Genomic DNA, 19,066 nt, shown 5'->3' with positions numbered 1-19,066 from the left:
TGGTCCAGCCGACCAATCAGAGCACATTGCGCTTTTCGGGAAGGAGGAGCTTCATAGAGACAGAAACTAAACAGAAAGTTACTGGCAGACTGGGAAGAGAGGTGCTGCAATAATGAAAAACGTGAGAAATAATGTGTTTTTTGAACATTCAAGCAAGAAAACCTATTCTAGTAGACATTAAAAACTCAATCAAGACTTTGTAAAATGGCATAATATATAGGTCTTCTTTAAAAATACAGTGGTACATAAAAATCCAATGTAAATGTGTTTTGGTGGTGATACCATGGTATTCTTTGAATTACATTACAGTACAATATTAAACCTTGCGAAAAACATGCTCTTGTAGTATCATGGTACAAACTGATGGTATGTGATGGTTATATTATGGTATTCTGAAATAGACCATGGTACTAACCCTAATGTATTCCATGGTATTATCATAGTACTCCATAGTTCTCCCATTGTACTGTACATCTAAAAAACATGGTAGTACATGGTAATTTTTTGTAAGTGTACATAACATTGCACAAGTAAAATGGGTTGTGAATGCCATTTTATGTTGATGTGAATTACTGTAGCATTTAAATATGGTAATCAAACAGCAATATTTTGCAAATAGTATGTCTGTGGAATTGATTATACAGCTGGAGTTGAATAAATAGCACGAATCCTCTGGAAAAACAGGGCTTTTGTGGGATAGGATGAGCCCAGGCGAAAAATCCAGAGCAGACAAACACAGTGGACCTCACAGGATCAGGCCTTCTGCTTTCCAACGCAGATCCATCACAGCTGGGAATGTGGAAACAAGGCATCATGATTCAATTGTTTTGGCTTTAAGGGTCCATTAAATGCAGAAAGCTATATGAGAGAATGGCTCGATGTCAGTTGTGATGTGTGTCTTAACATTGCTAATTAAAAAAAAAACATATGCATTCATTAAACATCATTAAATAAGATCAATTGTATTTGAGAAATTGCATTTGATATTAAGACTTCTTTTCAGATAATACACCACTAGTCAAAAGTTTTGGGTCAACACATTTTTTTTTTCTTTTGGAAAGAAATGTATACTTTTATTCAGCAAGTGCTCATTAAAATGATCAAAAGTTACAGTAAAGACATTTATAATGTTGCAAAAGATTTCTATTTTTCTTTTCTTTTCTTAAAAAAAAAAAAATGCTTTCTATTCATCTATCAACTTTCAGAAAATATTAAGTAGCATAATTGTTTTCAACATTGATAACAATAAGAAATGTTTCTTGAGCACTAAATCAGCATATTAGAATGATTTCTGATGGATCATGTGACACTGAAGACTGGAGTAATGATGCTGAAAAGATTTGCCATCAAAGGAATAAGTTACATTTTAAAATATATTCAAATTATTATAAATTGCAATAATTGTTCACAATATTACAGTTTTTACTATATTTTTCATCAAATAAGGCAGCCTTGGTGAGCATTAGAGATTTCATGTATTAAAAATCTTACAGACCCCAAAGTTTTTAACAGTATAGTGTATCTTAAATTGAGTTTATCTTTTGTAAAACATTGGCTATTTCACATCATTAATGTCACTAATATGCGTATTTGATTAGAGTATTGTAAAAACTGCAGAATCATAAATATTTCTTTATTGAATGTTACATTTTTCATGTATGTTCCCGTTTAAGAACAACAACCAGATTTTCAATGTGATCTCAGACTTTTGGACCCCACAAAATAGCAAGTATTATTACCTTGTACAATTTTTATTACCGTAACTAATATGTGTATCTCTGAATCTGTTCTTCTGCTTCATGTGGATTTGACTAATTTCCCCAAAGCAAAATATAACTATGCATTGTTCACAAAAAGGGCAACGAGAGCAATAAGCTCCGGAGATATTTTTAACCATAGCCTGAGCTCTCAAGAGAACAAGTTATCTTCTCTGAAATTGTCACCCAATGTTGTGAAATAGCTCAGTGGCACTCTAACTTTATCTGACTGGATTTTTGCCCTTGTAGATACTGATAAAGATTACATTTTTTGAAACAGACAAGGTAATGATCTCAAGTATAAATTAAATGTGAAACTCCATTCACAACTCATGTTAATGATTAATGTGACAGATTTCACACAGCCTTTTCTTAATATCTTGACTGTAAAAAGGCACATTGTTAAGGGATCATTGTATATATGGGAGGCATTAAACTGATCAAAAGTGACATATAAGACTTTTACATTCTTACAAAAAAAAAAATCCAATAAATGCGGTAGGCTACTGTTTATTCATCAAAGACAAAAATTTCCAATTTTAACACTAAAACAACGCATTACAGTGATTTCTTGAAGGATCATGTAGCTGAAATTCAGCTTTGCCATCACAGGAATAAACTGCATTTTAAAATGTATTAAAATAATTATTTTTAAATTGTAATATATTTTTACAATATTACTGTTTTATTGTATTTTTTATCAAATAAGCGCAGCCTTGATAAGCATAAGAGACTTTTTTTTAAAAACCGAAGTAAAATACAATAAAAACAGTAATATTAACAGTACTACATTTGTCCAGACCAACAACCCTGTTTAAACCTGTTTAAAGCCCATAAAATGTCATGTGATGTCTGGGGTTTTTCCATGCAAACAGTACTTCCTCAACCACTTTAGATAAACCGATATGACACAGTAGCCCATTTAAGCTCAATTAAGTCTAATTTAGTCTGGACTACTCTGAACTACTTTTGGTGATGGAGGTTTGATCCAACAATTTTTAATTTCTGTCCAAGAAAGATGTTCCAAACATGTGTCAGTTGGTTTGTGTTTTGTTACTCCAAAGCTCTTGATCAGATTCACTGTGGTCTGTTTGGTATGTTTTCCCTGACACATATTCCAGCAGTTCCTTCTAATTATCAGGAATCAGTGATTCGTGTGTAATCTGCTCACTGGGGTGTCTGATTCAGAGCTGAAATTAATAACGTGAGGCGATAAGATGGGAACAGATAAAAGGATTACATTAGATACTGTTGCCGACATTAACCTCTAGCTATCGTAGCATTAGCTAAACCGCTAATTCTTTTAAGCCCTTTGTTTTGGGATTTTGGTGCCAAATAGATTCTGGTATATGTGCCATGGAGTTCTCATTAGGATGCAGAGGCTAGATGGTAGGGGTGTAACAATATATCCCAATACAAAAATGCACCAATAGCCCATGTATTGTGGGTAGTGACAATATATATTGTGTATAGTTCACCCAAAATAAAAATTACTGTGAGACAAAAAAATTCAGGTTTTCAGAGTTTTAGTGTCAGTACTACATTAAACTACTACTATATAATGTATATTTATATAGTATACAGTATGCAATGGGGGAATATTTGTGGGTCCTGTTAATGGCAAATCTCTTATGTTGCCAGTAAAAAGTGTCCTACATTATTTTAAATATATCTAGACAGAGTGCAAGCATATTCGTCTAAAATAATTCTGTATTTTCAGCTTCAGAATCACGAATATTTTTATTCTGGTGTCACCATTGTCCTGTGCATTGGGTTTCCAGCATTAAGTCCGAGTCTATTTATTTACACCCACAATGTAAAATCAAATTTAGCATTTTAATCAACAGTACATTTTTTGTTAACCTTTTATCATATGTCTTGGAGTATCGCTATAATATCGTATCGTGAGTTCAGTTTCGTGATATGTATCGAATCATGACATGAGGGTATCATTACACCCCTACTAGATGGCAAGTAAAATACAGGCCTAAAGATTCTGTGAGTGCTCGGTTTTGAGAGACATGCATATTTAACTCAAACTGATCTGTACATGACGGATGAGCTCGTCTCACACCATTCTTTCCTCCATCTGCGGTCATTTTTTTAAATCATTCTGCAAGTTTCAGTGGTTTCAAATCTTAAACCTGTTCAATGTTCAGAATCTCTGGGCACAAATTAGTAGTGTTTGGAAAGTATGACTCATTTCTGTGAATTTGGTTCCTCCAGACAGTTCCACATTAATGATTCAGTTATTCTCATGTGTTCCAGTTCAGTCTAATTGAGACTAACATTTCATATACGGTCACACTACAATACTTTACTTACACATTAATGAGCTTATTAAATATGAGACTCTGCTCAAGGACTTAGATCTCCACTTGAACTAAAGCAAAAACATAATAGATAAATAATTTAGTAATAATAAATAATATAGAAGGTAAAAAAATAAAGGTGAAGGAGGGATGCTGGAAGTATTGTAAGCTTATATATCCTTGAAATATGATTATATGAACAAGCTCATCCAAAATGTACATTCTCGTTATATTGACAGTTATGCATCATGACATATTGATCAAATCTCACTCATTGCCTAAATTATAGCAGATGTGGAGTTACATAACAGTGTTGCAGTTAGAGAAATATTTAATAGTTGTGCCTTAAGCACTAGTCTTATGCAACTCATCCTTGTTTTTACAGCAGCCATGATTTTGCTCATTAATAATTATTTGCATAAACAATACTAAAGGTCATATCCTGACAGAGAAAAGTGTTCATATCAAGTTCAGCACACTCTCAGAAAAAAAGGTACTGGGGCTGTACCCTTTCAAAAGATACTAATATGCAGGAAAAGTTCACCCAAAAAGGACATTTATCTCATAATTTACCCTCAAGCCATCGGTGTATGACTTTCTTCTTTCAGCAGAACACAATCTGAGTTATATTAAATTATATCCTGGCTCTTCCCAACTTTGTAATGGCATTGAATAGTGTCCGAGTTTTTGAAGCTCCAAAAAGCACATCCATCCATCATAATCCATCATAAGTAATCCATATGGGTTAATAAATGCATTCTGAAGCGAAGTGATATCATTATATAGCAAAATATTATATTTAAATAATTATATTCTAAATATAATATTATATCATAATTAAAACTTTATAAACTATAATCACTGTCTTCTGGAAACGGCTGTACGTGCGTTCACGAGAGAGTCGAGTTCCGGCGGAATGGTGACCTTTGACCCGACGTATGACGCAGGGCGTAGCTCCTCTTCTATTATATCTAAATCCTTCTCATTTTAGACTTCTAAATCGTGACCGGTGTTTTGTTTTGCTCTATCTATCTTACGTTTCCATTGTTATGCCGATGACACTCAAATATATATTTCATCACGGCCAGATGAATACGCTAAATTATCCAAATTGACAGATAGTGTTAAAGATATAAAAGATTGGATGACGCGTAATTTTCTTTTATTAAATCCAGACAAGACAGAGGTAATACTTATCGGTTCTAAAAACCGTCCACAAAACCTTTCACAGCACGACTTTAACATATTAGGATGCCCTGTTACTTTATCCGCTACAGTAAAAGACCTGGGTGTTACATTAGACTGCAACCTGTCTTTTGAAAAGCATATTTCATATGTTACAAAAACAGCCTTTTTCCACCTTAGAAACATTGCTAAGCTACGCAATATGCTATCAGTCTCTGATGCAGAAAAGTTAGTTCATGCATTCATGACCTCGAGACTAGATTACTGTAATGCTTTATTAGCTGGTTGTCCTGCATCTTCAATAAACAAGCTACAGTTAGTCCAAAATGCAGCCACTAGAGTTCTTACTAGATCAAGAAAATATGATCATATAACACCGATTCTATCATCACTTCATTGGTTACCTATAAAGTTCCGTATTAATTACAAGGTCTTGCTTTTGACTTATAAAGCTCTGAATGGTTTAGCTCCAGTCTATTTAACGGATCTTCTATCGCCCTATAATCCATCGCGCTCTTTAAGATCACTAAATTCGAGGCTTCTGGTCATTCCTAGGATATCCAGATCCACCAAAGGAGGGAGAGCATTTTCACATTTAGCTCCGAATCTCTGGAATAGCCTTCCTGATATTATTCGTTGCTCAGACTCGTTCTCCCAGTTTAAAACTAGACTAAAGACGCATCTATTTAGCCAGGCATTCATATAAAATCTTATTTTTAATCTTACAGTTACTGTAAATTCGGCCTCTACTTCATAAACGCCAGAGGAGAACTGGCCCCGACTGAGCCTGGGTTCTCCCAAGGGTTTTTTTTCTCCATTGGGTCATCTGATGGAGTTTTAGGACACCATCGGGTCACTTGATGGAGTTTTTTGGTTCCTTCCCACTGTTGCCTTTGGCTTGCTCAGTTGGGGATATTCAAATTAAATGACCCATCATACCACTGATCAGCTCTACCAAACTTGGATGTATTTTCCAGTAATAAACAAACACTGTTAAGTTGTTTTGATTGATACTGTGAAGCAGCTTTGATACAATCTGTATTGTGAAAAGCGCTATATAAATATATTTGACTTGACTTGACTTGACGCTACACCTACGTCATGCGTCATAAGCATGGATTACTTTTATGGATGAATGTGCTTTTTGGAGCTTCAAAAACTCTGACGATATTCAATGCTATTACAACGCTGGGAAGAGCCATGATATCATTTAATATAACTCCAAATGTGTCCGGCTGAAAGACGTAAGCCATATACACCTAGGATGGTTTGAGGGTGAGTAAAGTATGAGATCATTTGTTTAAGGTGACAGCTTTTGTACCTTTTTTTCCTGGGAGGGTATGACATGCCCAGAACCAATTCAATGAGCAAATAACACATTTGCAAATTGGTTCAATCAATTCATTTGATTCATAAAAAAATGTAAAAAAAATTTGAATCACTATCTTGAGATTGCTGAATGTCCAGCCTGGCATTCCACTGAAGTCCACGAGGCTGAAGCCCAAATGTGGGTCCAGTGTCAGAACTGAATCTGAGCTGTATACTGGGCAGCAAACTCTCTATCCTGCTCTGATCTGATGAATCACGAGTGCTCAGAGGATTTAATGTGCCATATTATCCTCCCTCAACCCTTCCTCTCTCTCACACTCTCTTCTCCTGTCCTCACTTTCCCTCCTCCCCGGAGCTTCCTGTGCATCTTCACACATCCTTCTCACATTCACTCCATTTGTCTATTCTCTATATTCCTATCTCATCTTATTTCTCTCGTTCTCCTCTTCTCTCCTCATTAAAGCTGCATTCTGTAACTTTTTTTGGGTTAAAAATTATCCAAAATAATTTTTTGAGCAAGTACATAACCAGCCAGTGGTCAAAACTCTCTGCTTGCCTTAGCTCGATTCAAAGCGGTGAGCCTGTAATAATGTTTTTAATTCCAGTGGTACTGGTGGATTTCCGCGGGAGATTCGAGCATGTCTTTGCGTCATTACGTCACATCTGTACACATAAAGAAGGAGTCTCGGCTAGTAGGCTATATTGTGTGTGAGGATGCTGGAGTTGGAGATTTATAGCCTTTTCTCACAGCACTTGATATAACTAAACTTATCAATTTGATGGCGGATCCAGAAAGGTTCAAACAACAATCACCAGTGACAAGTGAGATTCACCCGCTGTAAAATGCAAAAGACTTGGATCCGACTTTATAGTGGCTTCAGAAAAAAAGAGACTGCAACCGGACCCATGCGAAAACAAGGATAATATCGGAAGGACATTAAATGTAGTCACGCAATGCTGACGTTGTTAACATTAACAAGTTGAGAACAAAGTATAATTTGCACGGTTTGACGTAATATGATAAGCGATCGTTAGATTTAATTTACTGCAATGCTTTTTTCCCCTTAGTTGTTCAGAACAAAAGTGGATGTTACTTACTTGTTCAGGTGACATTTTCCGGTGAATATTCTTATGCTGGTCATACTTCCAAAAAGTAGAATCTGTGATTCCGAATGACAGTCTCTACACCGGCGCGGTGACTGACAGCTGCACAATATCCTCAAAACATTGGATTAATCCGCGCTGTGCCATGCCGAGGCACAACCCACGTAAAGTTGATAATTCCGCGAATAACTGCAATTGCAGATTTTGAACAGAGATGGCGACAAAGAGGAAAAACTGAACTGCAGCTTTAAAGCGTGTGCTTGAGTCATCCTTTAGGTATCAAGCACTGCCAGGTCTTCTGAAGGGTGGTGTGTGTGTGTGTGTGTGTGTGTAAGGTGTGTAGGAGTCTGAATCAAGTATTTTTACCTCCGTCCAGTCCAGTTATTTATATCTCAGCGTGTGATAAAAATTTCTTCCTCCCTTGATGCTGCCGGATTTCACTTTAAAGTGAAATATATGTGCATATTAATATCTAGAGCGAAGCGAATCTGCTACCCATGTGGCGCCTTTCCCAGTCACATTACTACAGTTCAACAAACAAAAAGTTGATTTTGAGTAACTTACATTTTAGACACTATTGCTATTTACACTGTCTATTTTTGCATCCGCCGACAAAGCCACAGCAGAATTGACTGTTGCTCGTCTCCTAACATCTACTTTTCATCCAGGTTTAATATAGTCTACTTTTATCAGGCTGAACACATACTGCATGACAGAACTGCAGCTCAGCATTAACTGCGCTGATCTCATCTGGGGTTACTTGTCTGTTTCGATTTGAATTTAAAAGTATAATTTTCAATGAAATACAAATTTATTCGCATCACTTTCTGAACGACTCAGAGTTGATAATAAAAGGAACGCATGTGATTGCAAGTGTTTCGTCTGGTCGCTTGGAAGGTTTTGATTAAAGATTGTTCAGAACAAAGTCATTGCATATACAGTTGCTGACATTCAGATTCAGCTTTGTAAAAATGTGTCAAAGTTGCATGGCAGAGCTGCCCCAATGTTTCATGCAGCCTAATGCAGTTAGGACAGAACAAATACAGTTACATGTACAGAAACTAAATGTCAGGCTGACTGTATTTAGATTTACACCTAAACAAAAACTAGTTTTGCCTTTTAATATCCATGAAATTAGATTCATTTAAATATCTATACAAGCAAATGTCAAGTTTTTCTTTCCTTTCCGAGTCGCACTACTTTTCCCTATGGGGCCCTGAATAAATCCCATGCTTTGACATGATAAGGGTGGAGGTTTCTGATAAAAAGTGGGAATATTGTGAAAGATGTCTTTGACCTCATGAGGTTACTCTCAGAGACTATCTGTAGAGAAGCATGATATCACGCAATACAAAAATGTATCATCCCACATCCTTGGACCTCATGGGAAACTGTAGGAACTGACAAAGACTTATTTGTGGATTGTAATTATCAATTTTATTTATTATGTGTGACACAAAACAATTCAGGGCACTTTCTGAGTCAGTATAGATATGCTTCCGCTGTTCTTTCATTTCTTTGTCTCTCTCTTGCAGGTGTCTCTGAGCACTGAATGTGTGCGTGCCGTCATGAAGCTGACGTACTGTCCTCACTGTAGCGGCGTTACCATTGCCAAGCCCTGCTCAAACTACTGTAAGAATGTCATGAAGGGCTGCCTTGCTAATCAAGCGGATCTGGACACTGAGTGGAGGAACCTGGCAGGTGGGCGGGGCCAAGATAGACCCTTATAAGCCCTGTCTCAAACGGCACCCTAAACACTTGCAGTCTTCTTATGAGTCCGTCCTTTTGTGATGTAACGCCGCTTTGGCTGTCTGGAGCTCGCTGCAGAACCTGATTTCACCAAGTAGAACATGTTCCTGGATCAACATCTTTGTGGATCCTGGAACAACATTCCAATCAACCAATCAGATTTGAGGGACAAGTTTATAATTTATGTCAAGTTTAGTCTTACGACCAGGGTTAGGTGCTGCTACATCAGCGTTATTCAGCCGATCATTTCCCTCTGATTTTAGGGATAACTTATGGATAGGGTTTGGTTTAGAGGTAGGGATATGGTAAGGATAAAACATTTTTTGACAGGAATGTTGTTCCAGGATCAACAAAATATGTTGACCCAGGAATGTGTCTAATTCATAAAAATCAGGATATGCAAAATTTTGGGAAAATTGGGGCGCTCGCAGACACACTTCTGAAACTTCAGAAACAACAAATGGGACTCCCTACGGTCTTGTAGACTTAACGAACATGCGCACGCGACAGCCATTGTAAGTCCATAAGACCGTAAGTGCATATAAAGTGTGCCACTTGGGACAGGGACATCAAATGCAACAGTCGGTTTCCGGAAGTAAAAATTCCATACATCTTCAGGGGGAGTGATTTTAACTCCAAGGTTGTTAGTTGATGGTAGTCTTTTGCTGAAGCCATCAGTTCTCATTATTTCAACTTATTTGTTTTTAAATAATGGTGTTTAACAGTGGAATTCCTAGTGCTGCGAAGAAAATGCCACCAATCTCGATCAGAGATTCACTGCGAGCAAAATGTAGCAAAATGGCATGGAACGCTCTCTCCAATGAAGCACTGCAAATGAGTCGGTCTTAATACAGCACATTTAAAGGTAGGGTAGGCCTTTTTTGAAACGGCTAGCAATAGCAAGTCACGAGAGATGGCGTTAAATTAACTTATTTCTCAAAGCACATAACATTACAATAATTATGAACATAAACAACTTAAAGAGACCTGTACCACCTGACTGCTGCAGATTCATTTCGGCGTTGATAGTGTTGCCATTGAAATAAATTTGAGTCACAAATCACCTACCCTGCCTTTGAATTAATAATTTAATCTTTTTTTATTTCATTGCCATTTGCAATGTTTCATGGGATTGTGGTTATTCCCCTTATTAAAGCCATTAAGTACTTTTTGTACGATTTTCAAATACTTTTTTTGCTTCAAATCAAAGTTTATGATATTGTGATTTACCTTGTAGTTGGTTGGTTGTCTACATGTCAACATGATATAAAGACTGTGTTTGTGTGTAGATGCTATGCTGGAGGTGGTTGACAAACTGAGTCGGCCTTACAGTGTGGATTCGGTGGTTCTGTCTCTACCAAAACGCATTGCTGAAGCTATTCTCTACATGCAAGACAACCGCAACACATTCAACAATAAGGTCAGTGCTGAACTTAACAGACTTAACCTTTTATATATCATGAATTCATTAATACATATTGAACCAAAGTTAACCAGAACCCTGTGCCAAAACCAATGCCATGATTTGTTGTTCTTCAGGTGCTTCAGGCATGTGGTTCTCCTGCTCAGAGCTCCGTCTCTGATGACCAGATCAAGCGAGGGAGAAACACAGCAGAAGAAGTCAGCAGCACCCCAGGAGCCCAGTTGGAGAAACTGGTGAGTGTGTTTAGATGGTGTACTGTTGCAGTTTTTGCTCCAGGACCCAGATTTTACATTGAGTATATAAAGTGGCAGCCCACCACAGTAACAAAATTGTTCATTATACAAAATGTCACAAACATTTAATTCAAAAAATATTATTTTTTTACCTGTAAAGCCTGACATATAAAATAATAATAATAATAATATATATATATATATATATATATATATAAATAATAATAATGTTTTCATATGTTTTTCATTGAGTACAATATTTGATAGGTCTTTTATGGTTCATATGGTATGATATAGGAAAATATGAAGTTCAAACTCGATGAGAAAAAAGTTCAGAGGCTCAAATATAGTCAAATTGGTGCAGTTAATGATATTAATATAGCTGAAAAATAAGATAAAATTCTGATACAGTAGCTTGTAAGGTAAATCAATAAAATCTTTAACAGTATAGCACGTACATAAAATGCCTATAAATATATATATGGATAATCAAGTAAAGTTGCTTCAGTCCAGTAAGTGTTAATCTTGAAATATTACTAACAATATAAAAGATATTTTTACGTTTACTTTATAAAAATCAGTAAAGATTTCACCGTAAAAAGACATGTGTACCACAACCTGAATGTGGACCTATTAAGAATCATTAAAAAATACTAAAAAGTATGAACTATAAATCAGATGACATGTAGTATATTGCGTACAACAGGTTTTACTGCAACGGTCTGATCATAGTGATAATTTAGAGGCCTTAAAAATGTGTGTATCGAAGAGGATACACAGTAGGTTTTATAGGGTTAATATTACAGTGAACTGCAGGCTCAATAATATGCTAAATGATTAATGTTAGCATAATCTAAAAAAAAATTATGCATTTTTTGTAAATGCATATAGCAGAAGTGTTATTTATTTTATTATTTGTAATTATAATTGGTTTTTCGTTGCCGTATGCCATATTTGTGAGATCACATTTTCTTTCTCTCAGTTATCCGATGTGTCCAGAATGCTGAGGGATATGATGCAATACTGGGTCCATTTGCCCAGAAAACTGTGTGTGGATCGTGAGTCTGGACCGAGTGATGTAGACAGATGTTGGAATGGAATGAATGTGGACAGGTAAATGCACACGAACAGCTCAATCAACCTCAGTTTTAATAGAAACACACACTGTGTTGCACAGCTGTACTGTCTTGTACAGTGACTACAAGATGGCTCTCTGTAGATTATTTAATAGCGTTTTATAGTACAAAATATGCAGCTAGGGAGCACAGATATTGTCAGCAATGGGAAAATGTGCACTCAGATTTCTGTTCTGTCAGGTATCTCCCTGAAGTGATGGGAGACGGGTTGGCCAGTCAGATCAATAATCCTGAGGTGGAGATCGACATCACTAAACCAGACATGACTGTACGCAAACAGATCATGCAGCTTAAGATAATGATCAACCGACTGAAGTATGCCGTCAATGGAAATGATGTGGACTTCCAGGACACCAGTAAGTACTGTCTAATACACCAAAAAAAAGCCTAATTTAACAGAACTGAAAACTACTTATTTTGCTACAAAAGAAGGGATACTAAATGATTGACGACTGGTCATTGACAACGTGATTTGTTTTTTTTTTTGGTAACACTTTACAATAAGGTTTCATTGGTTAATATTAGTTATTAGTTAACTACATTAGTTAACATGAACTAATAATGAACTGCACTTCTACACCATTTATTCATTTTTGTTAATGTTAATTTCAACATTTACTAATACATTTTCTCATTATTTTACATTATTTCCATTAAAGGTGCTCTAAGCGATGTCACGCGTTTTTTTAGGCCAAAACATTTTTTGTCACATACAGCAAACATCTCCTCACTAACCGCTGGCTGCCTGTCCCCTGAACACACTGTAAAGAAACGCGATCTCTGTAGACAGCCCAGGCTCCACAAACACCAACAAAAACAAACTGGGCTAACCCACTCCACGAAACATGACAAACAGTTCCAGCCAATCACTGACAAGAAGGACTTGGGGGCGGGGTTTGGGGGTTAGTGCGCGGATGAGGAGGAGGGAGGGTCTAGCTAGCCTCCGTTTTGTTTGACAATACTTTAAACGTCAACAAGAAGTGACGTCACCCGACATCGCTTAGAGAACCTTTAACTAACGTTAACAAAGATTAACTAATACAGTAAGAAATGTATTGCTCATGGTTAGTTCATGTTAGTTAGTACATGTTAACAAATGAGACCTTATTGTAAAGTGTTACCGTTTAATGAACCATGAACCACTTACCACTAAAATGAATCAAATTCAAAACTAATTTAAAAACAGTCTACATTCAGGATCCAAAAATGTAGTTAACTTTAAAAGAGTTGTTACTTTTAGTTAGTTACTCTCCAACTTTGGAATGTAGCTTGGTCATTCCTGTGGAACGTTCCTGAACTCTGTCTCACTTTAGCTCATTGTTTTCTCATCTTTAGGTGATGATATCAGCGGTTCAGGAAGTGGAATGTGTGTCGATGATCAATGTTCCAGTGGTCCGCGTTTAAATGCCCCAAAAACGGACAAACCCAAAGTGTACGACTATCAGCCGGGTATCAAGAAGGTGGTGAATGGAAGAAGCAGCCAGAACCTGCCTTGCGTCAGCCTCTACCTTCTCTCATTGGTCACAGTCCTGCTTAGGCGATAATTGACAGGCATTCCCACCAACTGGGACTGAGTACAGGACTGGGTTGGATTGTGGAGGGGCGGGGTTAGTCACATTGCCAAAACAAACATGCAAACATCAACGCAAACCGGCGAATGCATCACTTTTTTTTTGTCTTGAATAAGAACACCATGGAATAATATTCTTAGATCTGTGTACTTTTTTGTCTCTTATTTGATATATGACACCCCTAGAGCTGGTCTTTTGCTTGTCTTTATGTCTGTGGTGAAAAGGTCTCTGAGAATGCTTCCATGATATCTAAAACAATAGCTATGAAAATCCACCCCAACAAACAAAACATGCAGGTTTTTCCTTATTCAAAAATAATTTTAGGTTATATTTATTTATTAATTAAGACCCATAAAGAGAAGACGTCTCAAAGCTTGAGAATGTCCTTCAACACTCGATCAAAGCAAATGAAAGAACGGCGTGTTCTCCTTTGTTTTAAAGCTTTCTAATCATGAAAACAAGCTTTACTGAGTCTTGTTTTTTGAAGACCAGCTGTCTCACTCTTTCTCTGTCTCTCTCTCTCTCTCTCTCTCTCTCTCTCTCTCTCTCTCTCTCTCTCTCTCTCTCTCTCTCTCTCTCTCTCTCTCTCTCTCTCTCTCTCATTGTAACAGTTTCCGCACTCCGCTTCACAAATGGGTTCCGGGGGCCATCCTAAAGAAAAACCCTACATGTATTTTACTCTGGATGTAAATAAACGTCTACTAACCACAGTCACATTTTCAGTATATCCTTGAAGGCCTCAACGGCACTAGAGCAATATATGGAATGAAACGTTAATGCACCAGCAATGAGAAAGAGATGGGCACATTTTACGAAAAGATGTGCTCTAATCCGTGGGACAGATAAATAATGACCGTCATCTCAGAAAGGGATTTTACACGCGGGAAAAGACAAGCCGGAGAATGAAAGACTCGAAACCAGGGGGATGTGGAGGGGTTTCTGGACATTGTTAATTTGATATTGATTCAAACCTCATCATAGAGATGTGTGTGTTATGTGTGAGCGTACTTCAGAGAAAGCGTTGTAAGAACTCACAATACGAAACTACACTTGTACTCAATACATGCTGCATCCATGTCAGATCAGATTAGTTCAGTGAGTCACATTTTGTATGTGTGTCTCAAATATTTCCCAGCCCCACACCCTGCCCTTCATTATTTAGCAGACAAGTTGGAATTGTTTATGGCACACACACAATGTTGATGTAAAAAAACGGTGTTGCGCAACATTGAGCAAACGTTTGCGTAACTTTTACCAATGAAAGTATGCCAGTTGTAGGCAAGAACCATACTCTATGCAAGTATGTAAATGCGAATAACATGCCATCATGCATACTAATGTGTGTTTTTGCTTGCGATGTAGTGATATCACACCTTAGTTCTCAAGGGGGCGATAGAGTTACCTTTGGATATTTGAGTGTCCAGGTAGCTATAGCTAAACATGTTGAGAGTTTGACTTACTTCAACTTGCTTGCTCAGCTAGAATTCACTTCAAACTGTTGCTCCACCATGATAGTAGATCAACAGTTTGCTTCTCTTTTATTATTTAATACATTTCAGTCCTGACAACTCTCGGAGTGGATTATTTCAACGAGCATTTATTGGCATGGGGCATGGAATATACATATGCCTAATTTTGGCGTAGATCTGCTACGCTGCTGCTGAGCAAATACAATCATTTGTTCAGCTTAGTCAAAATAACAAACAAAAGGACAGGCTGCCGCAAGAAAATGGTAGATCTCTACAGGTGGTGCTGGGGAGGAGGAGGGATAACAGAAGCTTTTATAATCGCGCAGCATGCCAATCACAGGCTAGGGTACGATATATATGGTTACGTGGATTAGGAAGTACTTCTGATTGGCCAATGGCGTTGGAAGAACCAATCAGTGTTTGCTTAGAGTCTGAACTACGTATTAAAACTCATTTCAAAAAGCAACGTGGAACTGAGCATAGCTAAGCATTTGCGTTCTCGTACTTGCATAGAGTTTCAGGCCTAAGAGAGAATGACGCATTTCGACCAAACCTGAGAAGAGCATATTTATTCCGCTCTATTAATGAACTTTGCGTTTCTAGAGGTTACAGGAAGTGATGTAACTGTCCTGAATGATGATTAAGGTTGCCATTAGCACTGTAGAGAAAATGCTGCAGTTTCAGCCAGTATATACAGTGGTGGACAGATCTGACCGGGTCATTACGATGGAGAACAACACCCTACTCTTACAGTTAGAAATGCTGCACTTTGCATGACGCACACGGCCACGTCCGCATGACTACATCATGACCAGCGGTCGATAACAGAGAAATATCCCACAGGCAGTGTTATGGATTGTTTTGTTGATCGATTGGATCAGATGTGGTTGAAGAAAAGGACCCGTGACGTGGCACAATTCACTAACTATCTGTAGAGTGATATGCTTTGAAATCAGTCTCAACTGTCTTTAGCACATTTGTCAAATCTTTGACGGTTAGTGGTCTGACTCCAGGTCAGGAAAACAGTCCCACCTGTTGGTGCAATGGCGTAATGGTGGCACTGCCACTTTCTCCTTACTGATGAATGTTGCTGAAATTGTCGAAATGTGCTGAGATTGAAAAAAAAAATGCATTCTGGTATATAGTTTATTATTTTTGTTAGTTTGTTTTTAAATGAACAATAATGGGGAGTTTGTGTTTAAGGTTGAAAGTAGAACATTTTGAAGAGACTGAAGAAATGATCTGTCCCTTGTTGTTGTATGTTCTTTAAAAAGAAAGAGAAAAACCCTTGTGTCAATTATATAGATCAAAAGATTTTGAAAACAACTGTCGTGTTTATTTTGTTCACACACTCACACACTTATAACACACAGACATGAGATGATACCCAAGTGCTTTGAATATTTCTCTAAAAATATTTTTCTTAAATTGGCCAGATTTCAGAAAAGAAATCAAACAATTAAATATAAGTGCAAACCATTATATAATCAAAACAGTTTTGAGCAGTTTACTGTTAAACTGAGTAAATACCATGGTACTTTCATAAACATTGGGGTTTATGTGTCTGTTTTACATTTTTATAATGTATATGAATTAACTATATTATTATCAACCTAATTTAAAGGGATAGTTAATTTTATTACTCACCCTCATGTCGTTCCAAACCCATAAGACTTGTATTCATCTTCAGAACAGAATGAAGATCCCTCCATTGACAGCTACACAATTACTACATTGACACTTCAAAAAGAGATTGTAAAATAAATCCAAATGAATTAAGAAGATTTTCAGAAGAGACTTGATTGCTTTATATGATGAACGGATTGAATTTAGGCTTTTATTCAGATATAAACATTCATCAACTCACACATCAGTTGTGGTAAAGGGGAGCTCAAGAATGTTCGCTTAACGTGCGAGAACCAATGAGGTTCATTCTCGGGTTACTCTGAACCTCATTGGTTCTTGCTGAAGCTCAAACGTGCTGCGTAACACGAGAATGAACCTCATTGGTTCTTGCTGAAGCTCAAACGTGCTGAGTAACACGAGAATGAACCTCATTGGTTCTTGCTGAAGCTCAAACGTGCTGCGTAACACGAGAATGAACCTCATTGGTTCTTGCTGAAGCTCAAACGTGCTGCGTAACACGAGAATGAACCTCATTGGTTCTTGCTGAAGCTCAAACGTTGGTTCTTGCTGAAGCTCAAACGTGCTGCGTAACACGAGAATGAACCTCATTGGTTCTTGCTGAAGCTCAAACGTGCTGCGTAACACGAGAATGAACCTCATTGGTTCTTGCTGAAGCTCAAACGTGCTGAGTAACACGAGAATGAACCTCATTGGTTCTTGCTGAAGCTCAAACGTGCTGAGTAACACGAGAATGAACCTCATTGGTTCTTGCTGAAGCTCAAACGTGCTGCGTAACACGAGAATGAACCTCATTGGTTCTTGCTGAAGCTCAAACGTGCTACGTAACACGAGAATGAACCTCATTGGTTCTTGCTGAAGCTCAAACGTGCTGCGTAACACGAGAATGAACCTCATTGGTTCTTGCTGAAGCTCAAACGTGCTGCGTAACACGAGAATGAACCTCATTGGTTCTTGCTGAAGCTTAAACGTGCTGAGTAACACGAGAATGAACCTCATTGGTTCTTGCTGAAGCTCAAACGTGCTGCGTAACACGAGAATGAACCTCATTGGTTCTTGCTGAAGCTCAAACGTGCTGCGTAACACAAGAATGAACCTCATTGGTTCTTGCTGAAGCTCAAACGTGCTGCGTAACACGAGAATGAACCTCATTGGTTCTTGCTGAAGCTCAAACGTGCTGCGTAACACGAGAATGAACCTCATTGGTTCTTGCTGAAGCTCAAACGTGCTGCGTAACACGAGAATGAACCTCATTGGTTCTTGCTGAAGCTCAAACGTGCTGCGTAACACGAGAATGAACCTCATTGGTTCTTGCTGAAGCTCAAACGTGCTGAGTAACACGAGAATGAACCTCATTGGTTCTTGCTGAAGCTCAAACGTGCTGCGTAACACGAGAATGAACCTCATTGGTTCTTGCTGAAGCTCAAACGTGCTGCGTAACACGAGAATGAACCTCATTGGTTCTTGCTGAAGCTCAAACGTGCTGCGTAACACGAGAATGAACCTCATTGGTTCTTGCTGAAGCTCAAACGTGCTGCGTAACACGGGAATGAACCTCATTGGTTCTTGCTGAAGCTCAAACGTGCTGCGTAACACGGGAATGAACCTCATTGGTTCTTGCTGAAGCTCAAACGTGCTGCGTAACACGAGAATGAACCTCATTGGTTCTTGCTGAAGCTCAAACGTGCTGCGTAACACGGGAATGAACCTCATTGGTTCTTGCTGAAGCTCAAACGTGCTGCGTAACACGAGAATGAACCTCATTGGTTCTTGCTGAAGCTCAAACGTGCTGCGTAACACGGGAATGAACCTCATTGGTTCTTGCTGAAGCTCAAACGTGCTGCGTAACACAAGAATGAACCTCATTGGTTCTTGCTGAAGCTCAAACGTGCTGAGTAACACGAGAATGAACCTCATTGGTTCTTGCTGAAGCTCAAACGTGCTGCGTAACACGGGAATGAACCTCATTGGTTCTTGCTGAAGCTCAAACGTGCTGCGTAACACGAGAATGAACCTCATTGGTTCTTGCTGAAGCTCAAACGTGCTGAGTAACACGAGAATGAACCTCATTGGTTCTTGCTGAAGCTTAAACGTGCTGCGTAACACGAGAATGAACCTCATTGGCTCTTGCTGAAGCTCAAACGTGCTGAGTAA

At 37.9% G+C, this 19,066-nt stretch overlaps 1 protein-coding gene across 1 annotated transcript in view; it reads left to right on the top strand.

Moving 5' to 3' along the window:
• The window catches only part of gpc1b (glypican 1b), a 34,852-nt gene extending 18,258 nt beyond the window's left edge, over window positions 1–16,594 (top strand). The window contains exons 3-8 of the mRNA XM_056253525.1: window positions 9,223–9,388; window positions 10,726–10,856; window positions 10,976–11,092; window positions 12,075–12,205; window positions 12,409–12,584; window positions 13,564–16,594. Of these exons, the coding sequence (XP_056109500.1) occupies window positions 9,223–9,388; window positions 10,726–10,856; window positions 10,976–11,092; window positions 12,075–12,205; window positions 12,409–12,584; window positions 13,564–13,772 (930 nt within the window). The 3' untranslated portion in view covers window positions 13,773–16,594. The remainder of the gene's footprint in view (window positions 1–9,222; window positions 9,389–10,725; window positions 10,857–10,975; window positions 11,093–12,074; window positions 12,206–12,408; window positions 12,585–13,563) is intronic.
• The last annotated feature ends 2,472 nt before the right edge of the window (window positions 16,595–19,066 follow it).

Source organism: Rhinichthys klamathensis, unplaced genomic scaffold, assembly GCF_029890125.1.
Source record: "Rhinichthys klamathensis goyatoka isolate OS25496 unplaced genomic scaffold, OSU_Roscu_1.1 h1tg000105l_1, whole genome shotgun sequence".
Taxonomy (NCBI): Eukaryota; Metazoa; Chordata; class Actinopteri; order Cypriniformes; family Leuciscidae; genus Rhinichthys; species Rhinichthys klamathensis.
The sequence above is the reverse complement of the archived record's forward strand: the minus strand, read 5'-3'. Positions and strand labels throughout refer to the sequence as shown.